At 38.1% G+C, this 27,426-nt stretch overlaps 2 protein-coding genes across 3 annotated transcripts in view; one reads left to right on the forward strand and one right to left on the reverse strand.

The window, feature by feature from the left end:
• LOC124289917 (sarcolemmal membrane-associated protein-like) overlaps positions 1-17,756 on the reverse strand; it is a 96,545-nt gene extending 78,789 nt beyond the window's left edge. The window contains 2 exon segments of the mRNA XM_046726588.1: positions 15,230-15,448; positions 17,554-17,756. Of these exon segments, the coding sequence (XP_046582544.1) occupies positions 15,230-15,448; positions 17,554-17,556 (222 nt within the window). The 5' untranslated portion in view covers positions 17,557-17,756.
• A 1,759-nt stretch (positions 17,757-19,515) lies between these two features.
• The window catches only part of LOC124289918 (protein DENND6A-like), a 49,007-nt gene continuing 41,096 nt past the window's right edge, over positions 19,516-27,426 (forward strand). For both annotated transcript variants that reach the window (XM_046726589.1, XM_046726590.1), the window contains exons 1-2: positions 19,516-19,661; positions 22,028-22,066. In XM_046726589.1, the coding sequence (XP_046582545.1) occupies positions 19,578-19,661; positions 22,028-22,066 (123 nt within the window). In that variant the 5' untranslated portion in view covers positions 19,516-19,577. The remainder of the gene's footprint in view (positions 19,662-22,027; positions 22,067-27,426) is intronic.

Consider the following 27,426-nt stretch of genomic DNA (forward strand, 5'->3'; position numbering starts at 1 on the left):
GAGTGAGTTTAGTTTTATGCCGCTTTTAGCAATATTCCAGCAATATCACGATGGGGGACACCAGAAATAGGCTTCACACATTGTACCCATTTGGGGAATCAAACCCAGGTCTTCGGTGTGAAAAGCGAACGCTTTAACCACTAGGCTACCCCTCCGCCAGACCCATATGACAATAAACAAGATTCAAAAACAAAATTGTGTAATTCCTTGTAAAAGGTTTATTGTTTCAAACTGAAGATACGCTATTCAAAACTAAGCCTTTCTAAGCAGCACTTCAAACCTGTGATTCAAGAAACTTGAAACAATGCCATCGCATAAAAAAACAGACGACACCAGGCAGGCACAGAGTAACCATCTCGGTCAGGACAAGGGGAACATCAAGACATATAACCAAACAACTCAATAACCTCAGTATAATCTAACTACTAGACATGTTTTTCTAGCCACAGACCATAGCTACTTTCCATCTCTGTTGTCAGTGAAGGAGGTTGGTCTGGCCACACCAGGATGGAGGTACTTAGAGTTAGACAAACGCTTAGTCTCTGAATATAGAGAATTTTGATAGCAAAAAATAAATCCATTTAAACTGAAAAGAAGACCTGGTGAGCTGAGGAAATCAAGACTTGCTTCATTCATGGCTTTAGCATTGCAGAAAGTGCTGGGCAGAAGGATAATAACGTGGATCAGAGATTGTGACACAGACTAGCAGTTGTGATGGAAATGGCCAGGGTAGAATAACGCTTAGTCTTAAAATGAAAAGAAGCCCTAGTGTAGTGGGATGGGAAATTCTGAACCTGAGGAAATCTAGACTTGCTTCATTTAGGGCTTTAGCATTGCAGGGAGGGCTAGGCAGTAGGGAAAAATAATGTAGTTCAGGGACTAGGAGGTAGCTTGTGTTGGAAAGGACCAAGCAGGCAGGCAGGCAGCTGTTATCAGCATGTACAGTATCAGTTCACAGTGCCAGTCTGGTAGGCAGGTAGGTAGGTAGGCCTAGGAGGCCGCACATCTCAGCAGTGTTGTGTGAGGGAAGGCATACCTGAGTCTCACTTTCATCATTATTGGTTCAGTAATTGTGAATTTGAGCTCCTGCTGCCTTTTAGTAAATCAGCACCAGGCAAAACTTGTAAGTTCACATATTGTGCCCATGTGACTAATCCTGTGACGTATTGGGACCCTATAGCCACTAGGTTACCCCTGCATTAAGAGTTAGTATTAACCTGAAAGCAGAACAGTGTCATGGATAGCAACGACATACATGCTACTGATCAGCAGAAAAGATGCTACATCATCGCTGACAGGTTATTCCTACCTTCACAATTTGCCTGACCATTTAAACAAGTGAATGAATGTTGTTTTGTGCAGCAGTTAGTAACATACTGGCTGTATCAGTGTGGTCTGTGATACTCATATCTGGTCAATGCACACCAGTGGTTAATAGCATGAACAAACAACTTTTGGGGAATGACTTCACAGACTCAACCTGTCATACCATGTGAACACCAGATACTCACAGGAGCTTAGGACAAATATGGGTTACTGGGTACCATTTCTGCCACAGAATACGCACTTGTAGGTGAGTGAGTGAGTGAGTGAACTAGCTGTTCTACACCAATTTCAGCACCAATTCAGCAATATTGTAATGAGGAACACATAAAAAGGCGTCAGAGGTGATACCCACACGAGGAATCAAACCCAGGCCTTCAGCATGAGAAGTAGACACTTCAACAACCAGACCACCACCCGCCTCCGACAGATGGAACTGATGTAACACCAGGAAGTTCATCTGAGTTTGGACAGTGTGTGTAATTGGGAGCAGCACGAAAGCCAAAAGCTATGAGGCAGGCATGGGTATAAACACATGGCCAACCAATGCCTAAGACAACCTTTCACTGTGATGCATATTATAGGTTCCAGTCTGCCAGAAGCAGCGAGCAAGAACGTGTGTCAAAGGAAGCTCAGAAGTGTTTCGGCTTTTGGCTGGGATTTGAGTTGAAAATGATTTAAGTACTTTACAGTAACTCAGCTCTTCAACACCTCCTTTGAAGGGTCTTGTCAATGTCTTCAGGTGCCACAGCAATTACAAGAACAGAGTACAATTTAGTCCACCTTGTTTCAGGCTTGTGGAAGTGGGTGAGTGAGTCAGAGTTGTTTTTTGCTGTAGTGACAATATTCCTGCTTAAACTGTAGGGGTGATGGGGTAGCCCAGTGGTTTAACTGTTGGCTCGTCATGCCGAAAACCCGAGTTCGATTCCCCACATGAGTATACTGTGTGGTGCCCATTTCCGGTGTCCCCCGCCGTGATATTGCTGGAATGTTACTAAAAGCAGCGTAAAACCAAACTCACTCACTCTCTTTAACTGTGACCATGAACAAGCATTGTCACTAAGGTGACATAATCCCCCGCCGCAAATTATCAAATCAAACTTAAAAAGTAATGAAAGTAAAGGTCGTAATTTAAGATGAAGTTAAATGTAAACAAAAACATGACCAGTCAACCTCTCTTGACATATTGCTCTGTAGTTGTTCAAACGCACAAATACTTTCAAGACTCACTTTGACGTTGACATGAATGTCTTAATGTATGAAATATGCAAAAATAGTAATAAAGAAATTGCTTATTAAAAAAACATTCAAGGGAAGTTTTGAAAGTCTATGAAGAAAATCCAGTATACTATTCTTGAGATATCTCGCTTACAATCTTAACATGCAGTTTAAGATGCTGAAATCTTCAAAGTGTCGCCGTGATCTTGAAAATTATGTGAAGGTCACCAAAATCGACTGGGCCCTGCACCTTCCCTCGATGAAGCTTGATGTCCAATATGAAGACAATCCAGTGAATGGTTCTTGAGGTATCTCGCTGACAAGCTTAACATGTAGCTTAACATGCTGAAATCTTCAGAGTGACGCCATGACCTTGAAAATTAGGTGAAGGTCACCAAAATCAACTGGGCCCTGTGCCTTCCCTAGATAAAGCTTGGTGTTGAATATGAAGAAAATCTAGAGAACAGTTCTTGAGATATCTCGCTGACAAGGGTAAAACGTTAAAGTCCCCTTGTGACCTTGAAATGAATGTCAAGGTCACCAAACCTGACTGGGACCTTTCTTTTACTGTGATGAACCTAGGTACCAAATATGAAAAGAATCCAGTCAACGGTTCTTAAGATATTCCAATTCGTACGTACGGAGCCTAATACTATATCCCCCGCTTTGAGCTAAACGCGCGGTGGGGGATAATGATCAAGTCTACACCAGGCACCAAACCAGCAACTGATAGCATGAGCACCAATCCATGTATCCAGGACATGCTGGCACACAGCACACTGATTCAATCACCCATCTAGCTATAATGACAAGTATTGGGCAGTGGAACTTCACCCACATTATGTCCTTATAGGGGATATAGGTGAATGTGCCAACTACTTATACTTCTTATGACATAGGGCGATCATAACATGTTTGTGGAAGGAATGCCAACTAACTTTCTGAGAATAAAGGGAAATAACCTATAATTTAGTTGGAGACTACTAGTATATCAGTGTTGACACTGAGAGATCATGTTTAGGTTACACATTAGAGACTTACAGGGCTCCTTCAATGAGTTAGTGAGTCACTCACTCACTCACTCACTCACTCTTCTATGACTCCTATTGACCCAACTACTTCAAGCACTGTAAAGGTTTCCTTGTAGCACAAATTTATTGCAGATTACACAATCAGCAATGTCACAGTTACTCATGGAGACATCTTTATGCCTATTTCACAAAATGTGTTCATGAATGACATCCTGTCAAGCCCAAAATAAAAACTCTCACGTCATTTCGTCTTAGACACAGAAATATCTGCAGACTAGGATCAGTTCAACTTACAAGACCAAAAGACATTTTACATTTTTGGACTAGGGGCAGTCACAGATAGTTTCTACCTCCACCAAGAGGACCTCCTTCAGTACAATGATACCTGAAACCAGCCCTATGATGGATGGATTGATCTACCAGATTTTCTCCTTATCAAACAACAGATGGGCCAATAAGTACCAACCACAAGATCTATTTAGACCCTTATTCCACACCTGTCCACTAATCTACCTGCCGTGCCTCACTGTCTAAAATGGCTCCTGGGCTATCTGGTACCTCTCTGTCTCTGCTTGGATCAGATACCTCCCACATCAACCCGTTTCTGTAAATTTTCCTCAAGACATCTTATTCCACACCTGTCCACCTATCTACCTGCCATACCTCAATGTCTAAAAGGCTCATTGGTATTTGGTAACTCTCCATCTTGTTATACCCATGCAAGGATCAAATACCTCCCCACCAACCCTCTCTGCAGACTTTCCTCAAGACACACACATCAGCTTTGTCAGGACATCTGATCATCCCAGAATACTAATCCAGAAATAAACCCAAACTAGAAATATTTGATGCAGAAATGGGAAGGCAGTGAGCTGGATCTGGAGCCAGAATTACATTTCAAGCTATTGTATCATCCAGTGTATCCCTTGAACCTTCCCAGTTCTGAATCTGTCATACATTACCTGATGATCAGAAAGAAAAGGAATAAATCAATACTATAAGACAATAACTTTACTTGTTACATGTTTCTCACATCAACTGAAGTAATGTGTTCTCATCATTACAGAGTGACTGAGGTTTCATTAATTTAAGTAATATTTAAGACATCAAGAATAAAGGTGAAACAAAATGAGGATGCCATAAGCTAAATATCCTGATAACATGGATGTGATATGATTCGTATCTTGCCAGGGTCATTTTATTTCATGAGTTCATATTATCTCCCTTTCTACAGGTAAATCACAACCCTGAATCATTTGTGTGTAATCTCAGACAGTGAAGATGGGACATTGTTGGGGAGAAACGTATAAGCTTGGGCAGGGCTCGATTTAAGAGATGTTAACCTACTTGCACCAGGTGCAACCTGAGATAAAAACCTAGTTGCACCAGAAAATTACAGTTGCACAGCTTTTATTGCAATATGTAATGAAAGAAATATGCTATTGATTTATTTAGATGTTTTATTCAGAAGTTTACCCACTCAAATAATTGACTTCCACCTGGTGCAAGTTAGACTAATAACTAGGTTGCACTTTGTAATATTGGGTTGCACCAGTGCAAGTATCAAAGCACTAAATCGAGCCCTGTTGGGGCACTATGAAGAGTCTACTACAGGTACTTATAGACAACTAGGAAATACTACAGAATCTGCATAAACTGGTTCTTGAACAGTTTGGTATTTTTCACATGCTTCTACATCCACAGAACTTGTATGTATTGTATGTAGTGTGGTACAGGATGTAGCCCTCATATCAACTTGACAAAGGAGAAACTCTGGCTAGAGCTACAGGCAATGTAAACTGAACTGCACATATATCTGTGTAAGTATTTCTGCAATTTCATCCATCTCATCAATTAGTCACCAAAGTGTAAACAACATCCTTCATTGGACTATTCCTGGAACACGACCTAACCTGACTCACACACTTAGACAACAGTGTATAACCTAAACACAGACGATTATACAGCTTAGCTTACAACAGACAATTACACAGCTTACATTACAATGTAAATCGTTCAAACAGATTTGGATTTGGATTTACTCCTTAGCACTTTGCTGTGTGTGATAGAATTATATTGGAAGGAACCTATAATTTTGGTTACGGATCATCACGATTATGTTATCAACATTCAAAACCTTGCAACATGTAGATAATATCTATTGCTCTCTGATGAGTCTGTCTCAAAGTCCCTGAACCACATTAGTTTCCCTACTGTCCAGCTCGTTCAGTCTAAATTTCCTCAGGTTTTGAATCTCCCTTCTCACTGGGGTTCCTTTTGAATTCAAAAAGATTTATTTGTTACTATTAAAATTATACAAAAACAGAGACTAAGCGTTAGGCTAGGGATGATTATACAGCTTACATTACAATGACGTGTGGGTTAATGATATACCAGCCAGTTACTTCCCAGATTCTTCATGCAAATGTAAACAAGGAAGGCTTGGTATTTTCCCCATGGCCTCCATAACTGCCTACTGTGGGCCAGATTAATATGTAGAACAGGCAGGCTGTTTATCTGTTTATCTGGCAATAGCACTGAAACAGAAGCAGGGAGGGAAGAAGGGGAAGGGGAGGGGTGGGGAATGTGTGATTGTGGGGGCTGGGAATGAGTCATTAGGGAGAGTTGAACACAGCAGTTGTAACTAAATGAAACTGGGGCCAGGTCTTGTCCATTAACTTAGATATTATGCAACTCTTTGTTTCTCTCTCGTCTATTGATCTTTTATCCTTGTAGGAAACAGACCAGAAATAACTCCAGGCTCATCTACTCAAGCTTTTACGTTGAACTTAAATGTGTCATTTGTTCAACACCTCAAGGAAGGTTTTACAAAAGCAGATCCACTGACATGTGGAGTTGTAAACTTCTGTATACTCCATATATTATGATATATTCTGCTTGTTGTAAGAAGTGACTAACGGATCGGGCAGTCAGGCTCGCTGACTTGGTTCACACATGTCATCGTATCCCAATTGCATAGATTGATGCCCATGATGTTGATCACTGGATTGTCTGGTCCAGACTTGATTATATACAGACCGCCGCCATAAAGCTGGAATATTGCTGAGTGTGGCGTAAAAATAAACTTACTCACTCCCATGCACGTGTAGAATATGTGGCAATTCTAAATTCTCGACTCCTTTTTATTATATTTTATGAACACAATTTAGAAACTTTACGTTTTCTTCGGTGAAGTGTGTTCATTTCAGAGACTAGATGCTTGTCCAGGTAAAGCTGTATGGTTCATGGACTGTGAGATAGTCTAGAGTTCAGATTGAACGTGTGGTAAGACTAAGAATACCATCATGGATGTTAAACAAGTTAAAGTGAAATCACAGCTGGGGGTTCCACTTAATTGTTGATACTGACCCTCCCAGTGACTCACTCACATGCTACATTCCTGTCATCACACTCACACTGACTGTATATAGACATTCTGACAACATTTCTTCAAATAATAATTTTGTTGTTTTTTGTTTAATGCTAAACCCAGCAATATTCCAGCTATATGGATGCAGCCTGTAAATAATCGAGTCTGGACCAGACAATCCAGTGATCAACAGCATGCGCATCAATCTATGCAACTGGGATGGCAGTTTTCACACATATGGAACATAATGTCACTCTTTAACAGTAATTTCCCATTAAAATACAAACATATTGATGCTTAAAATTATCTTTCTAATTTCAGTTTAACTACTCTGGTTAAAATGAGCCAACATCACTTAGAAAAACATGACTCTCTTTCAGTATCTCACAGCTACTTCTTGTTAAAGTCAACACAAAATTTGACCTTGCATGGTTGCCTGTTAATTCTTTTCATGCTATCCAATTTCAAAAGAAAAGGTGAACATTATTACTTGACAATTTCACAGGTGAAAGATAAAATTTAAGGTTCAACACTGTAGCCTATCTCACAGTCCCTGAACAACAATACTTTCCCTTCAGCCCAGCTCTATTGGCAATGTAGAATCAACCTAAAGCAAGTTTAGATATCCTCAGGGTCAGGCTCTCACATCTCACTTGGGTTCCTTTCAATTTACAGGGAGTTTATATTTTTTCAATCCAAATTATATATTTTCTGAGACTAAGCATTACCTTAGATTCTACAGAAACCTATTACCATGGTAACCACCACTTCCACCAACCTCTTGATCATAGAGATAGGGTGCTGAGGTGCCAATTATCAATACAACATTGCACTATAAAAATACCAGTCACAGACATATAGTCAAACACAAGCAGTAACTTGAGAGTAACAACAAAAGGTATTGGTTATCAATATCAATATGGGAACTCAGAAGCGTCACAAGCAACTAAATAAATTAGGCCAAGGCACAATCTCAGCGTATGAATGAATCCAAAAATATTCCAGCAACACTTCACAGCAGTGCAAAAATTGTGTGGTATATTGTGGTTCCTATGTACAGTACATGTTGGCCATAAAACCCAGCAACCCGGAATTACAATAACCCCAACAGGGTATTATATCTGGTCATGGATCCTATGTTCTTTGTATTGCCTGAGATTGCTTGAATATTGACAACCTACTTATTTATGAGTAAACTACTGCCTACATTTACATGTTGTTAAGTGTCACACTCAGCTCTGTGTTGTGTGAGTGTGGTTGGCGGCACATGTAGCAATATTCCTGTTATATGACGACAGTCTACAAACAAGTAAATATCTGGATCAGGCTATCCAGTTATTCCAATTAACAGCAGGGTTGGAAATACATGTGTCCATAACAATAATAAGTCATCTTCTATAGCGCACGGTCTCCAAACACCAAGTGATTGCTCGCGGTGCTTTATCAGAATCTGATTACTATTACCCCGGATAACTCAAGCTGCCTGTTAGGCACTAGAAGGTTATAGTCACGTGACTATTTCCAACCGGGTACCCATTTTATGCTGGGGCAATTTGTACAAACTCACTTGCCTAAGGTGAGACCACATGTGTCACATGTGCTTCGTTGTGGGGCATGACTCAAGTCCTAGAAACTCTCAGGAGTCAAGCTGCCAAACACGGTCACCCATCCAAGGACTCTCCGAGCTCGACGTTGCTTAACTTCAACTTAAGTTGACAGGACCACACACCGCCACATGTCTGAGACTAGGTAATTTATGGATTGGCTGATTGGTTGTTATTTTTTAATGCCGCATAAAGCAATACTGTAAAAAAATTGAATCAGGACCAGACAATCCACTGATCAACTAACTACATGAGCATCAATCTAAGCAATTGGGATACAATGAAATGTGTCAACCCAGTCAGCGAACTTGACCTCCCAATTCTGTTTGTCGCCTCTTAGTCTTACCACAACTTGAGACAACCATGGGTTGCTGAAGACCGATTCTAACCCAGATCTTCACAGCTAGTCTCCTTTCAAACACCCCAACATCATGTTCTGTACTAAATATTTGAAACTGTTCTGTCATACATCTAAGAGTGCCATCAGGATCCATTAAAAAACAAATATACCTCTCAAAGTGATCTCTTAAGGTTCTGTAAATATTGAGGAAAAAGAAGAAATGAAAGAATCAATAAAATATCTCAGTGATATTGATTTTGGAAAATATTTCTAAAACCACACCCACTCACAGATAACATCACCTTGCAACCCACTTATCATACAGAAATACAGAGAGACATCACGTTTACATTTTGTCTAATTCCTTAAGCAAGAGTGAATACTTAAAATTCTACCATGACTTCAGCAAATACTAAATAGTGATTGGTTAATTAAAGTCATTCAGAGGTATATAACCACGTTATATACCTCTGATTTCCCAACACAGTATGTATGTTTTTTTAAATCTTAATAATGTGGTTATGGTAGAATGGAGACCAACATACTGTGCTGGCAAATCAGAGGTATATAACGAAATTATAATAGTTCTAAATTTGATTTAAAACCGAACGCGTAGCAAAAGTGAATACTTAAAATTATTGCACAGCCAAATTCTAGATATTGCAAGTAAATAAATTTGAACTAGTTATTGTATTCCCCAATCTCATGATTATATCAGATAATCACAAGTAATCACAGGTAAACACCTGACTGTGACTTGCAACAGAGTTCTTATATACACAGTACAACAGAAAAATCATTTTATCCCATTTTTATCATGCAAACATACTAAAATTACTATACACATCTCAGAACGTGCACTAAATAATCAATACGTATTTTGTCCTGACACATCATGAGAGATTATTGATGTCGCACACCACAATGCAGGAAGTAAAATTGACGAAGGAGCTATATCTGAAGTGACAGTTAGATAATATTTCTGTATAATGAATGGCATTATCACACAGAGAACACTGTTACAGAGTCCTAAACGAACAGTGGCTGGTCTTGAAATTACGTTCTCAGGAGAAAATAGACCTTTGTTGAAAGTAATAGTGTTGGTCAGTGGAAGGAGTCAGGTGAAGCTGATTTTTGTGTTCATTTTGAATAAAAAAAGACATAGGTATGGCTTCCCAAGTGTCATATTTATCATTAAATCCTTTCAAAAGTCTCACACTCATGAGTGAGTTAGTTTAGTTTTACACAATATTCCTGAATATATCACTGAATTATCTACAGACCGCCTTCCCATATAGCTGGAATATTGCTGAGTCAGTGAGTGTGACATGAAACTAAATTCACTAATATTCATCTTAAGTCATTCAACCCGTGAAGATCCGGGTTAGAACTGATCTTCAGTATCCCACGCTACTTGCCGTAAGAGGCGACTAACAGGATCGGGTGGTCAGGCTCGTTGACACATGTCATCGTATCCCAATTGCGTAGATCGATGCTTATGCTGTTGATCACTGGATTGTCTGGTCTAGACTCAAGTATTTACAGACTGACGCCATATAGCTAGAGTATTGCTGAATGTGGCGTTATATAACTAACCAACCAACCAACCAACCTAAGTCATTCAGCATATTTATACATGTACACAGAGGAGTGTGAAGACAGGTTATGACAAGTTGATTCTTGAATACCTGGCAAATTATCCAGTAAACAATAAACTTCTAAGCACACTAAAAACTATTTACAGCAATATATGTCCTGATTTGAGCAGTAACAAGATTAACAGACCACGGATAACTGGGTTCTAATCAAGCCTAAACCAAGAGCTATAACTGACACTAATATGCTTAAGATAATCACAGCAGCAGGAGATTAACTGGTTCTAGGCTAACTGCTCTTATCCATTAAACGTCAAACTCCACCTGCATACCTGCCCTAGGCAGCCCAGATCAGACAAGCGTACGTCTTCAGGGTTTATACTAGTGCGAGGTATCGTGATGATTAAACCTACAAATTGATTTACTGCTGTACCTGGTCACAGATCATTAACCTGGAATACACATGAACTATCACATACCACTAATATTCAACCAATAATATACATTCATCACCATCAAACACTTTATTTAAGGTTCTACGGTATCCATTTGTTGATGGAATCAGTCAAATTACAAGTACCACACTAAGAAATGCTTCTGTTTCATGTGGTAGATTTCTCCAAGTGTAAATGCATGACGTATTTATGGACCTCCCTGGTAGTTCCTCCCTGTAAAGTAATGAGTAAGTGGGGGCTTGGTGAATGATTTGTACTTCAAACCTTCACAGTAAAGTCACGTCAAAGCTTGGTTGGATCACTTGTCCAAAAAAATAACACTTTGTGTTCCCATGTTCTTCAGATGACCCATTCAAATATTGCAAAAATATTTTGGTTGGGAAAAAATGACATTTTTTTATCATCAGAACACCTCTTCAGCAGATATTTTTGGGAAAAGTATTCTCATAACTTAAGTTCATGCAAGTTACATCTTCAAAATATCCCAGACATATTCTTGCTTCACACCAGTTGTCATAATGTTTTATCTCCATATCTTACTGTTTACTATAAGATTAGAAAATAAATCTAACAAGTTATAAAAACAAATCTGGCTTACAATGTTATCTACCTTAAAGGTTACAAATTTCACTCAAACGATGTAGAAACCATAGTAACTGTATCATCAACACCTCATGACATTAACCTTTAGAGCATTTCATTGGTTGGATGAAGGGAGATTCTGTAATGTCAACTGTAATGTTTCAATGCTATATTCAGTTTCAATTTATTAAACGTGTGGCATATAAGTGGATATCAGGGCCAGTACTGGAGGGTCAACAGCCGTAACAGGTTGAGTCAGGTATTGACATACATCAGCTGAGGAATCTGTCACCCTATCATGTCAATGTGTGGCTGGCACTTCCAGCATCACCGGCTGATGACACCACACCAGTGAGAGGAAATCAATTCATATGATGGTAAGTAAAGGCATTGTGAAGGAAACATCCAGGAGCCATGGTAACATGTAACTGTAAGTGAGTGAGTTGAGTTTTACGCCACACTCAGCAATATTCCAGCTATATGGTGCGGGCTGTAAATATTCGAGTCTCGACTAGACAATCCAGTGATCAACAGCATGAGCATCGATCTGCGCAATTGGGAACCGATGGCATGTGTCCACCAAGTCAGCGAGCCTGACCACTCAATCCTGTTAGTTGCCTCTTACGACAAGCATAGTCGCCTTGTGTGGCAAGCATGGTTGCTGAAGACCTATTCTACCCCGGATCTTCATGTAGGAAGCAGGTGTTTTCTGAACTTCAACAGTGGAACAGTTATCATTACTAATAAGGAATACACTTATCTGATTGGTAATTGGTTCAGTCAGTGAGTGAGTGAGTGAGTGAGTGAGTGAGTGAGTGAGTGAGTGAGTGAGTGAGTGAGTGAGTGAGTGAGTGAGTGAGTGAGTGAGTGAGTGAGTGAGTGAGTGAGTGAGTGAGTGAGTGAGTGAGTGAGTGAGTGGGTGAGTGAGTGAGAGTGATGCTTTATGACACATCAGCAAAAGAGCAGCTACTCATGGTGAATCCCCATTGTCTCCTAAAACTTAAAAAATTCCATAAAAAATATTGTATATGGATCAAACAGCCACAGTCTGCCCATAACTAAAGGCTTTTCCCACAAAACTTGACAGGAAGATCTGCTCATCCTATTTACATGTTGCTGTTTCAGAAGCCTCACCCTATCCTTGCTGTGAAAATAACCATGCATGTTTCCAACCGATCTCATAGGAACCTACTTCCAGGAATATGACCAGACTCCTGGAGTCAACTCCATTAAATGCCCAACCATACATGAATTCAGGCTATTTTATTATCTCCTCATGAAAATCTGTTTAAAAATCACACTGGTCGATATGACTCTTACCTTGCAACAGATCTTTAACACTTCTTGTCAAATATTCAGAGAGGAAAAGAAAACTAACCAGTAAAATCCCCATTAGTATTTGACAGTTAAAGCAAGTCATTCTTCCAAGCACAATATATGTCTTCTATCACTAGACATGTAAATTCCAACATTTCTGAATACTCATGGTAATTCATGTAAATGGAATACTTCTTATTATTGATCGAAAAGGAGTAAAAAGACCTTGGAGTCAATGGATTTTTTTCACAGGGGGGACATAAACGAGTATATTATTATCCCATATAAGAATCTCATATTCAAAAAAAGAATTTTGCATGGTTATGTGAACTTTTTACAGAAGACATGAAAGATGCAATGGCAATGTTTTCATAATCAAATGTTATATTTTATGTATAATGTTTGGATCAATTCATTTTCCATTTGAGTCATGGTGAAATGTGTTCACAACTGTTTGTTATCACCGTTTACTATTCTCTCAGGCAATGGGTATGATAAAAACACCTTGTAATCTGACCAGCTTTCTATCAAGTATCAAAACAAACTAGCATTGGACGGTGTTGGTCAAGTTGGATGTTATTTAAGGCTTCTGCACATGTAATTAGTGAGTAAGTGAGTTTGGTTTTATTGGGACCCGATGACATGTGTCACCTTTCAGCAATGAACCCATGTTGAGAACTGAACCTTCTGACTGTAATTAGTGACAAGTTTGGTTTTATGGCTTTTAGCTTTGAACCATGTAGGCTAACCCACTTCGCCCCCTTTAACCACACACACTACCCCCACTTTAAAGGGAGTTGAGATTTGAAATTCAAATGCACTCTGATCACTATTATCAGGGGTTGTAATAAAGTACCAGTAGCTCTGCTTAATCAGTCGTCAGTCGCTCATCATCATCATCATCATCATCATCATCATTTATTTTATTTGTTGGACTTGATGTTCACATAAATGGTTTAAATACAAATCATCATCATCATCATCATCATCATCATTTATTTTATTTGTTGGACTTGATGTTCACATAAATGGTTTAAATACAAATCATCATCATCATCATCATCATCATCATCATCTATTAGATGCCAGATTAGTTGTTCTCATTATAATTAACAAACTGTAAACACTGGTGAAGGGACAGTTTTTGTGTATTCATCACACTGCATCCAGAAGATGGTCCATCCCTAATACATTCATTCCATCATAAAAATAGTTTCAACATGACAAGCACACAGGGATTTTCATTGGGATATCGGGCACTACAGACAAGAGGATGTATCCAACAAAGTGCTACTGTTTGTGTCAGTTGTATGTTTTCTTTGTTGCCCAACAATGTACCCAGCAATATTCTACTTATATGACAGGGCTCATATTAGTACAGCCTGAAAAATTAGGAGATAAACATACTGTGTTGGAAAATCAGAGGTATATAACAAAATTATAATAGCGTGAGGTTTAAAACAATATTTTAGAGCTATTATAAGTTATACCTTACTGTATATTCATGGTTATATACTCTGATTTTCCAACACTTCATTTACTGTATGTTTATCTCCATTCTAACATAACAGCGCTATTAAGATTTAAAAAAGATATATACTGTGCTGGAAAATCAGAGGTATATAACATGGTTATATACCTCTGAATGACTTTCATTAACCAATCACAATCCATTTACTGAAGTCATGGTAGAATTGAGAATGGTACTTGGAGTGTTGTCCTATGCCACTGAGACAATGCACGGAGACAATGCACGGTCAGTTAAGACACAAGGACGCTGTCGTTTGGTCACCTCTTTCCAAGGATATGTTACGAGGGACACATTCTAACTTAAATTTCCCATTGTGGAGGAGTCAGTAGTGTGTGTAGAAACAAAAATTGGTGAGGTGAAATTGGGTTAGATCACTCCTATTGTGATGTTCATGCAATTGTGTGAAGCACCTTGTACTAATCCAGATTTATGGTATTTTCATTGAGTTACCCAAATGAGATACCATGCTGCTGTTTAACATGGATACCCAATCAAGCACAGACAAATCCAAGCTGACCAGTCCTTGTTTATCTCATATGCCTAGGGAGTAAGTGAGTGAGTTTAGTTTTATGCCACTTTTTAGCAATATTCCGGCAATATCATGGCAGGGGACAAAGGAATGGGCTTCACACATTGTACCCATGTGAGGAATCGAACCCAGGTCTTCTGTGTGGTGAGCGAACGCTTTAACCACTAGGCTACCCAACAGCTCCCCAAGTACCATGCAGGTTAACAGCCAGTACAGACGTCCTTAGGTTTGATACAGCCAGGAGATCAAACCACCAGTCCTCCATACTTAGGGGTATACTCTATCCACTGCACAAAGTAAACAAGTGTAATTATAAATGGAAATAAAGTCTCACCTTTCCATTTTCATAAAACAGCAATGCATGATGTCTGGAAAGTACTTTACAATCAAATATTCCATTATTGGCAGCAGGTCGAGCCCGGGCCACTGACCGGCCTATCTTGATGGCTTCATGCAAAGATATGTGCCTTTCCTGGAATGGGTGCGAATTTGGTCGACAAGAAAGTATGGCCAAGGCCGACATGGTTGGTCGCAACTTGTCCTCCCCTTCCACCTGAAGAACAACAGTACTTAAATATACATCAACAAGAACAGTCCGGAAGCACTGAAGAAGCCAGCATTAAACACTTCATTACACAAAATATAACAACATTTTGGGGAACACAACATAAAGAGATCTTGGGAGTAATTGGTGAGTGAGTGTGTATGGTTTAATGCCACTTTATGCAATATTCCAGTAAAATCATGACGGATGATACCAGAAATGGGTTTCATAAATTGTACCCATGGGGGAAATCGAACCCAGGTCTTCAGCATGATGAGCTGACATCTTAACCATTAGGCTACCCCACAGTCCCTGGAAGTAATTGGTCATTCTTGGTTTTCAAATGTGGGATGCCACCATGAGCATTTGGATTCAGGAAGCATTGACCTTTCAGTAAATATTGTTAAGATATCAGAAACCCGGTCTTGATTTCGTAAAATCACTCATTTAGTTAACTGGAAGAGAAATGAAGTTGCAAATTCAAACTATGTGGTCAGCCTTGATTAAGGATTTCATCATCAGATAGTCATTTACTCATAATCATAACTGTAACTTATACCAAATGCTGGTGGAAATATTAGTAGAAATGAAAAAAATGGGTCTGTAAACAAGGAAAAAAGGCATGTCCCTATCTATGTACATCAAACATCAGCTGATATAGTTTTAGAATACACCCATAAAATGCATATGAAGATATATCCTGTTGCTGATCCTAAACAATACATGTGTCATCTTTGTAAAATTAAACTTATTATTATAAACTGCAAATATATGCATCACATATGATATACGATCCAGTCTGCATGTATAATTCATTTATCACATTTGATGACAAGATGACATCATCAGTTTGCTGTACTGCCATATAATATTTTGGTGACAAAAATTGTGATCAGGAGGTCCACGTGAGACAGACAAATGTGTTCAGTAGGCAGGCCAAGAGCCCACAAAACTCATTACAGAAAGGACAGATCAAGCTGCAAGCTTATATGTATCTATGAACTATAATGTGATTCTCAGAGAAACACATACAGATTCCCATCTCAGGAACTGTGCCTATGTCATATTGTTGAAGATTTGAAAATTCAAATGAAATGAAAAACAACATAGCAAAATAATAACAATAAATCTTCTCTGGAGTGGATGAATCTGCTGCCTTAGGCTATGCAGCACTAATTATTACAAAATAACGATGGGGAAGGTGTTGTTTCCAACTCAAAGATCAGGTGTGAATATACATTAACCCTCAGTGAGTTCTTTGTCTGCTAGTTTAAGACAATTTACAAGTAATATAAGTTTTGTTTTTATTAAGTCTCATGAATAGTGTCGTTGCCAATACCAAAATGGCAATTTTCACTGATCTAACAACAGGAAAACACTTTCAACCAGTTGATTGTGCAACAGTTTTAGTGAATGAATTTTACACTGGTTATAACTTGCATGACTCCTGACATCTGTGAACTAACTGATTCAGTGATATACATCACAGGTTGACTTTGCAGAGAATACTAGTACACATGGTACATATATGTTTTAAGAGTAAAAGTAAGCAAGATGGTTCAATGTAATGTATCTTAGTGCCTGAGGTCAAAAGCATGTAATACATTCAAAAACCAATGATTCAAATAAGACATGTCACTATTGGAGATCAGAGTTCATGAAGTAAACAAACATCTTAAATAAAATTGGGAGGGTTCCATGAAAATACACACAATATAATAAGGTATATGTTCAATATACAAAATCTGTACTTCTGCATTCGACCATGTCAAAATTTCTTACATTTCATAGCGCAGCACTCACGATCTAAGAACGTTCCTTCGTCATTCTGTTCATTTGTAACAATGTATGTACAAACATTAGTAAATTTCAATCATTTCAGTAATGTTCCACATTTGGCGACATATTGATCTAAGAACTGTCAAATATTACGGTTTACCTTTCAGGAGGCAAGTTCATTTCAAGATTAATCGGTCAAAACAAAGACCTGTGTATCAAGCAATTCCACAATCTGTGCAGAGTGTACGTTACGAAAGTAACTCCAGTATACCTGAGTACTGTGTCAACCAGTTACACAAGAAGACGAACAAAATAAACAGAGAAAGCGTGCATACCATTCTTCCCTACATCTTGCACTTCTTTTAGGAGACGGCCATGTTGAAAATTGCTAAACATAATCTCTGACCCGGAATTTTATAACTTTCTCATTCTTCGCACGGCAACACTTTCAGTTGAAACAAATTCGATAGGAAAGTAAGTAAACACACTGAATAGGACCAATTCAGTCTCTTTCTTAAGTAATAAATGATTTGTTTTGATAATTTTGCCAGCTAAAGGTGAAGGCCACTAGTATTTTTCATTATAGAATTTCCCTCGCGACTATTCACACATACATAAAGACGCTTCGCGGGCATCAGTTGAACTACACGCAGAATGATCATTTGATGCCCATTCTGCATTGTCAGTTTACTTCATTAATATTTCTCAGCATTGAAATTGCTTTTTAAATGATTTTGGGGGATTTTGTAATAATTATTTCAGTTAATTATTATCAGTTTTAGATGTGAAAGTAAATTAGATAAACAAGAATTATATAGCCTGATGTATTCCGTAGCCACACCATGCTTTACCTTCATCAATCTCGATTGTGTTCGCACTGTCCCTGATTATTTGATTCAAACACAATCAATCCACCGTCAAGTGGCAGCTACAGCAGATATAATACTAAATGTAGAAGTACACAAACTTCAAATAACCCTACTGAATCGACTACTACTACTACTACTACTACTACTACCACCACCACCACCACCACCACCACCACCACCACCACTACTACCACTACTACTACTACTACTACTACTACTACTACTACTACTACTACTACTACTACTACTACTACTACTACTACTACTACTACTACTACTACTACTACTACTACTTCTACTACTACTACTACTACTACTACTACTACTACGACGACGACGACGAAAAAAACTAATCTTTAAGCTTTTAAATAGGACTGCCTTGGAAGAAAGGGCTCAGTATTTTGTCCAACAAATAATGTTTTAATGAATGTAAGGAAAATCAATGTTGTTTGTTTTCTTTAAAAATGAAATCCCAGGACTACACTCGCCAATAGTCTGGCATACAGACCCTGAAACAAACATATCCAAGAAAGACCACGCAAGCCAAGATTTCCATAGTTTCTGAAAATGAAGAAAGTATCAGGGCTCCTTTTCATTATATGTACATGATATATATTCTTTTATTATGAACTCTTGTTTGCTGTAAAATATGTTCATATCAGAGGCTAGTTGTTAGTCTAACTCGCCAACAGCCCAAGTCAGAATGAACTGAAAATGGAGAGATTAGGTTCAGTTCTTACAGAGTGTTTGGTTAATCTTTTCCATTCCAAGCTTTTGGAAAACAGTTTTGAAATCCCCAAGGTCTCTCGATGCAAAGTATCTGAACATTAATAATAAATCCAACAGTGTATTGTATTTCTTTCCCTTTATATAACTTTGTACAGCCACAGTAAGCACATAAAGCTTGTCTCTGTCTGTGAGAGAAATATACACGTGTTGAAAACATTGGTCTTCTGTGAAAATCCCAGATAAAAGCAAAATAACACGCACACACACACACGCACACGGACACACTCACGCAGGCACTCACGCAGGCATTTGTTTGAGGCGCACATGTTGTAGAAGTTTAGTATATATATTGGGTTTTGTATCAACGGGTCTATTATATATTTTGGAGGTCAGTAGCTCAATATCTGTACCATCATTTGAAAGCAGCATATGTCCAAGAAATCTTCAAGCCCTACGGCGTTATCCTGCACAACAAATTCACAAGATTGTGAAGGGGCTTACAACTAGGGCGTTTGAAGCATGAGTTTGATTATATCTGGTATCTATTTGTATGGATAAAAATATGGGATTTTGCAAAGCTAAATTTGACTTGAATATATGCACGTGTTTAAACAATCCATTAGACGACCGGTCATGCGTAAAACTTAAATAATTTGTTTTCAGGAAAATTGTATGTAACTTTATAGAGGCCTTCCACAATGGAGGAGGTAGAAGGTGTTCTCTCATCTCGGCAGGAAGATAAGAGCGTAAAATCGCCAACGATGTTACCCTGGGATCGCTTCTCCAACTGGTTGCATTGTGCCTGCGTGGTTACTTTTGACCTGGAACTTGGACAGGCGATGGAGGTGTGTTTAACTGAGTATTGCTGTAGTGTAAACACGCACCTGCTGATTCGGTGACACTGGCAGTTTTGGAATATGACACCTGACAGTTAAACCTGTCACAACAAAACGGCTGTAGTAATTCAGTAAAGACTGTGAAATATTGTTCTGTGGAAATATCCGCACTAGAGTGTACACTTGCTGGAATTGAAATATGAATGGAATATATCTGATTGACAGCATTAGAAACGGGTTCAGAAAGAAATGTTGTCATTAGGCTAGTGGTAAGGGTTTTAATTAAAAGCACAATGAGAAGTCAGAGCATATTAGCACTTCTTTAAAGTATGCTTGTCATTATAGGAGACTAGGAAAGACATCCCGTATACCCCCTTAAATTTCATTCTAGTCAAATCATATCACCTGAATGTATATATTCCTCATCTGATAAGGATGAGTTTAACATGTTTCTTTAACTGAAAATGCCTCTCAGAGGAATTTTTCCTCATCGTTAAAATTTGGGGGATACGGGCGGAAGTCTTACCACCTGGAGGGCTGGGTTTGATTCACCACATGGTACAACATGTGATGGCCGTTATATACTGGTGTCCATGTCATGTTGTTGCTGAATATCTGTAAACGTGACATAAAACAACACTCACTCCAAATGTTTTGCTGGTTTATTGTGTCGTCATACTGGAACAGAAATATGCATTTTGTTGCTCATTATATCAACCACAGGTTTGTATGGTCCAGACTAGATGTCATGATATAGGATAGCACAAAACAACATTTACTGACTCTCTGTTATTTGTGGTATGCAAATAATCAACAGGCAATGAATACTTTTAATCATGATTGTTATTATGAGGTGTTGCTATTTCAGATATTTTTTCATATAAACACTGATATTTACCACCAAGTTAAGTACTCACCATTATGATGATAAACGTTTCTTGATTTGGTTATTGTTTTTTTGTTTTTGTTTTTTTTTGTAAGCAATAAAGATGTTCTCCAAAACAATGAGGAAGCTCTAAGACTTAACAGTTTCATCTTTCAATATTCTAAATGTTAAAATCCTGTTCTTGTTTTTTTCAAGTTTCTTCAGTGTGGTATGTAGAGTAGTATTTATATTTATCTGCTTATCAGACACTATGTTACATTATATTATTATGTCATACATTTTTATGCCTCACTTATCACTAAAACCAGTTTATGCAGATTTTCAAGTATTTTGCAGCAGAATCTTCATTGTGCCCCAAAGTTCATATGTTTTGTCCATACAATGATCCAACTTCGCTTTGTGAAATTTAAGAACATGTTGTTCACGGTTGTGATTTACCAGCAGGAAGGGAGATAATACAAAACAAGTACTTTTGTCAAGATAAAAATCATACTGAAACATATCATCGGGATACATATCATATTGCGGCCTCATCATATCATCACACCTCTACCGCACAATTGCAGTTATTTATTCCCTGACCAGAGGGTACATCAGCTTTTCTATTATCATTTTCAACTCCCTTTGGAGTATACAACTCAAGATGTGTAGTTAATTATAATCTTGTACCTATTCCAAGCTGGGTGAACAGAGGCACATTTCGACTAAGTTTTTTTTTGTTGTTTTCCACTCTCTGTTCATTTGCATTGGGATGAGTGTTTTTAATGTACACCTTTGGTAGTGACATCACTGTAAGGAGCTATAAACATTGTTGGTTAATTGAAACAACATGGTGACTAGCAGGATATAGTCTTAGCCCTAGCACTTCCTAGCACAGCTGTTTTAATCTCATTACCAGTGAAGATCCAGGTTTGAATTGGTCTTCAGCAACCCATGCAGGATTGGGTGGTCAGACTTGCAGGTTTTCACATGTCATTGTATCCTAATTGCGTAGATTGATGCGCAGGATGCCAATCACTGGAATGTCAGGTACACACTTGATTATTTACAGGCTCAGGGGTGGAAATAACCCATTTCCCGACGTCCGAGTCCAGTGTTTTTTTCTGTCGGGCAAGCAAATTTGTATATCACACTGTACCGGTGTCCAGTTGAGTTTCCAATGTTAATTATGTTGTTTATTTAAAAAATCAGCAAGAAAATGGTCGGTATAGTGGGAAATTTATCAGGGCAAGTGACTTTACATGTGCCACTGTACCGGAGTACACTATCAATTTTAAAGTTATTTCCACCCCTGAGGCTGTCATCATGTAGCCAGAATAGTGCAGAGTGTGGCATTAAACAAACAACAAATAAAGATACAAACAAAGAGGCATCATAATCATGTACATGTAATTGTATCAAAATGTCCAATTGTCTTAACACAACTGTTTTGACCTTGTACAAACGGCACCTCCATTAGGTTATTAATACTTCCTCCTGTTGGTTTCAGCTCATCTATCCCAGCCACATCAAGCTCACAGAGAAAGAGGTAAGAAGAAAGTGTAGTTGACTCTTCCATTAATAAACTGTTTCAAATAATTCTATTTAAAATATGACATGCATTTTGCCCTTTTGAATGGCGACTCGTCTTCGTATGTTATTTATCCTCATGAGTTTCAAGGATTCTAATGGTTTGCAGAAACCTATGCTGGTCGTAAAAGATAACTGAAGGTGGATGGCATTTCATCTTGCCCAGCTGGGTGGATCAGTGCTAAGGACGTCGATCACTTGTTTCATCATATAAACAGACATACTCCCTGAAGTCTCTGTATATAATTAAGTCTTCATGGTTTTGGCAGTCTTTCAAGCATATTCAAATTTATAGATTTAAGAAGTCATTGGAAAGGGATATGATGAAAAAAGTGGGTTCACGGGTTGACATGAAACCTCTTAGCACTTCATAGTGTAGTTTGGCGATCAGTGATTATTAGTTATAATAATAATAATAAGTCATCTTCTATAGCACCAAGTGATTGCTCGCGGCTCTTAATCAGAATCTGATTATTATTGCCCTGGTACAATGGTGGATAATAACAAATTATGAAGTCAGCACATCTGGAGGCTTCACAACTATAAACTTTTGAGTAATTTGAAGAAAAGCTGTAATTCCTTAAAAATCTAAGTCCTCAGAAAACTGACAGAGAAAATCTGGTATCAAAGGGTTTCCAGTCTGTCCAGCTTTGCTTGCCTGTCTTGTTTTGGTTTGGTTATGGAAGGCAGTACTTTACATACACACTTGCTGTATTGAGAGAGGGCCTCAATCAATATCATCAACAGACTTATACAGTATGCTACACTTTTATGTGTCTACTTTCTGGCTGGGGAATTTGCAGGTCAGCATGTGGCAGACTTTCTCAAACAACACAGTGGCGATGAGCCTTGTAGAGCACGTGGCAGGCCTATTTGTTTTGAAGATCTATTCCAAATTTCAGATTTGTATTTGACCTAATAATGAGAACAAACTAATCCAGCATATAATAGATGATGATGATTTGGATTTAAACCATTTATGAGAACATCAAGTCCAGCAAATAAAATAAATGATGATCATGATGAATATGATGATGATGAATATGATGATGACGACGACGATATGTGAATCTAAAATGATAAATGATGCCATCATGTACTGAATAAACAGAGCTACTGGTACTTTATTACAACCCCTGATAATACATCCCATTAAGTGTGGGGCAGTGGCGTAGCCTTGTGGTTAAAGCGTTTGCTCGTCACACTGAAGACTCGGGTTCGATTCCCCACATGGGTGCAATATGTGAAGGCCTTTACTGGTGTCCCCCGCCGTGATATTGCTGGAATATTGCTAAAATATTGCTAAAAGCGGTGTAAAACCATACTCACTCATTCACTCACTCACTCACTCACTCACTCACTCACTCACTCACTCACTCACTCACTCACTCACTCACTCACTCACTCACTCACTCACTCACTCACTCACTCACTCACTCACAAATAAGTGTGAGAAGGTTTACTCTGGCAAATATTTTGTGAAATAATTGGATATATTTGTTTTAATTTTTTTAATTGGATTTTTTTTATTGAAGGTTTGTTAAGAATATTGTTTACATATGATAATTCACACCAGGTTGTAATGTTTATGTATAACATACTAGTATATGGAATATTATTTGATGATCTTGTAAGGGAACAGGGAGATAGCAACAAAATTTAGTAATCTGTAATACATACCCCGAAGCTATAGAAACAAAGTTATCTTTGTACATTAACAACCCCCACTGCCACTCATGGCTTTGTCATTACAATATATTATTATCTTTTTACATATCCACCTTGCAAACATGTTTTTATCTACTTATATTCACTCCATGCACTGGCTGAGCATTCCCCTGATGAAGGAGCGAGAATTAGCTCTGAAACGTCATATAAAGAATAGTAAAAGGTTGTTATCCCTAAAAACGCGTTATGTATCCAGAAACTATAATGTTTGAAAATCTCCAAAACACATCTTCAGTACTGCAATATACTGCAGTTTCTGGCTAATGCGGAACAGATTATCTTGGATCCTTTCTTTTGTATGTAATAGATAATTTAATGGGTGTTCTACAGCCTCCTTTGTGTAATATATACTGAACATCATTGAAAACGCACCCGTCTAAATTTGTCCATATTTTCATCAAGATGGATTTCAGCTTGACAATGATCAATGAATATAACTAACATGAAGTCGAAGGGCATGTCCAGTTGAAAAAATGCTTTAGGATCAAATTCCTGTCCACAGTATGACTCTTAATTCCAAAATGCATCAACATTCAGCCACGCCATGAAAAAAGCGCGAATTTCATTCTGAAAGCATACTGACTGTGACATTAAAAGCAGGTGTATGAGAACCGATTCTCATTGCTTCACTAACAATTGTGAAACGAGGACAGAGATGCCGAGGTTAACACAGGACAACGCAGGGGCATACACAAGACTTTCCATGCAGTATCTGGCCCAGCAACACATCCAGGTTATTCATTGGCCATCACAGTCCATGTATCCCCCATGGAGCACTTGTGGGACGAAATTGGTCAAAGTCTTTCGCGGCGACAACAGATGCGAAACATCCGGGAACTTGAGGCTGCACTACTGCAGAAGTGGAATGCCATCCTCAACAACTCTATTTAGACACTTATTGACTCAATGAGGAGAAGTTGAACTGCATGTGTCAATGCAAATGGCGGTCACACGCGATATTGATCCTTTCTGACTGTGGAACATTTCAATGAATGAGCGTCTTTTCTGTGTTGTTGTTTTTGTCAGTCGTCCATCTGTTATTATCCACTCAAAAAATATCAATTCCTTACACATGCTTTTAATAATATGAACTTTTATAAGTGGTGTGTTTTCAATGATGTTCAGTATATATTAGTGGTGGTCCGATTAATTGAAATAATCGAGATTGGTCGCAATGACAAAACGACCAAGCAATCGATCATGTTTTCTCATAATCGAGCACAGTCAAGTTTGGAACACTCGTTTGCAATAACAATAGTTTTCACAAGGTTGGCTTTGTCTGTTAGATTTCATTAGTACTACAAGCTCTTCCAATTCATGATTGAATTTATTTTAAAGACTCCATGAAATTCATGTTCCTAGTCATCCTTTAAAGCTGTGAAATTTGCAAATGCATTTTGTGCAATTTGCAAAGAAAACGAAAGAACTACATGTTTTTTTCTTGATCTTTTGTGCATTAAGAAACATTACCAGGAAAATTTGATAAATGACGCTAACCAATTTTTTTCGATGATTGATCGGTTGTAATGAACCAATCATCAAGTATGAGATTTAAACCAATTCCCAACACTAGTATATAACAGGTTCCTCATTTCACAATCTAAAAAAACTGCATTTCTGTTTTACTTTGATCATTATCCTAATTGTAATAATATAAATGTATTTTATTTCCCTTATCTAAAATGATGTACTGGCACTCGCTTTAATGGTTTCGGGGCGGTGGGGTAGTCTAGTGGTTAAAGCGTTGGGTCGTCATGCCGAAGTCCCAGGTTCGAATCCCCACATTGGTACAATGAGTGAAGCCCATTTCTGGTGTCCCCCGCCATGATATTGCTGGAATATTGCTAAAAGCGGCGTAAAACCAAACTCAGTCAGTCAGTCAGTTTAATGGTTTCCTTGTATTGTTTGGAGAGATATGTATTAATTGGGATTGTAATTTGATATAATGTATGTCTAATGATCAGATTAAGTATAATCATTTTAATCATTTGTAACATATACAGAGTAATATACTTTCATCAAAAGCGCCTGGGATTCATGTCGCCATTTATAAAAAATAGGTCAGATGTTATTGATTGCCAGGCTATTTGAGTGTGTTAAATGACATAAGTAGCAATCTGTCTTTGACCTGTCACAGATCAGTCACATGTGACACGACTTGTGCAATACACGTGACCTAGTTAGAATACTCATTGTAGCAGCAGGTGTGAAGAATCTGAATAAATAAATAATACTTTCATTGTTTTGATAATAAAAATTTTCAATTACAGTTCCATGAAAATTCAAAATAAATGTGGGCATAAATTTGGGGCAGAAAACATTTAAACCAATGAAAATGAAACGAGAATGTCAACAGGTACAAAAACAACTTGTTGACATGTGATAGCACTGGCTTGTGAGTGATTATGTTAAGAAATATATACAATTTCAACCATGTTTTGCATATGGAAATAATGAAATTAACGCGAACCTGAAATGAATGAGAAAATGAGATTAACACATGCTTGTATTGATAAAATGGCACATTTTTATGATATTCAGTAGTGTTGTTATTACCAAATACCACAGACTAATTCTACAGTGTACAATCTTAGAGTTTTTTTTTTTTAAGTTTTCAAGGACAGCCCTACTTCCATTTATTTGATGACACACCCATTAGGTCAGGTTTGACACATTATTTTTTGTCTTCTTACTATCTTTATTTATAGTATGTGGGTGAAAAGGTCAAAAGTAATGTGACTTCATATCCACAGTTTTTTACAGCCATTCATTCAGTAGTAAATCGGTCAAAGGTCATGTTAAAAGGCACTCTCCTACCCAGAGTTCCATGCGGCCAGCCAGCATAGTACCTCTGCCACAGGCCAGAAAGATGTGACGATTCGTCACATCTTGCACCGTATATTCAATATAATGTACATATTTCTTAACTCTTTTATTTTTGACGAGGCTACACATCTAATTAAACATCTTTGATAGAATGGTTTAGTTTCACTGAGAAAATATCCTAAAACATGTAACACTATTTCGATTTGCGTAGCGATCCTTTGTTTACATAGGTTGTACGGCTCAACGTGCTGTCATCGGAGCTGACGGAGAGCAAACAATGCAGCCAGTTTGATATCTAAATATGTACTGTCATAAACCTTACTGTCGCAGTTGTGGAAGAATATATATGGAACAATGTAAAACATTGTGAAGAGCGTGCCGAAAAACTTGCGTAAGGCCAGTCTCTTCTTATTATGAATATGCGCGCTTGTTTACAAACAAGAGAAAAGTCCGGGTCACATGATATGCAAATTAGCCTGTGGCAGTGATGTTATGCTAAGTCATCACTGCGCTGGAGTGTGGTTAAAAGGGCAATGTTGGTAGGACGGTAGTGACTGAAACAGGGCTGGGTTTTACTGACATGAAGTCGAACTAGTATTTCCTGTCTTGGTTTGTAATTTGGTTTGGTTGAATATAGAGACCATGACCTTTGAACTGTCAATGTCAGGGTCATAAGAAGGACCTTGACATTCATTCTTAATTTGGATACTGTGGTTATTATGTCTGTGAAGCAGGAATCTTATGGGACAGTGTTTCAAAATGTTG

This window comes from Haliotis rubra, unplaced genomic scaffold (genome assembly GCF_003918875.1).
Source record: "Haliotis rubra isolate DU_JTF1 unplaced genomic scaffold, ASM391887v1 Scf451, whole genome shotgun sequence".
NCBI classification, from domain to species: Eukaryota; Metazoa; Mollusca; class Gastropoda; order Lepetellida; family Haliotidae; genus Haliotis; species Haliotis rubra.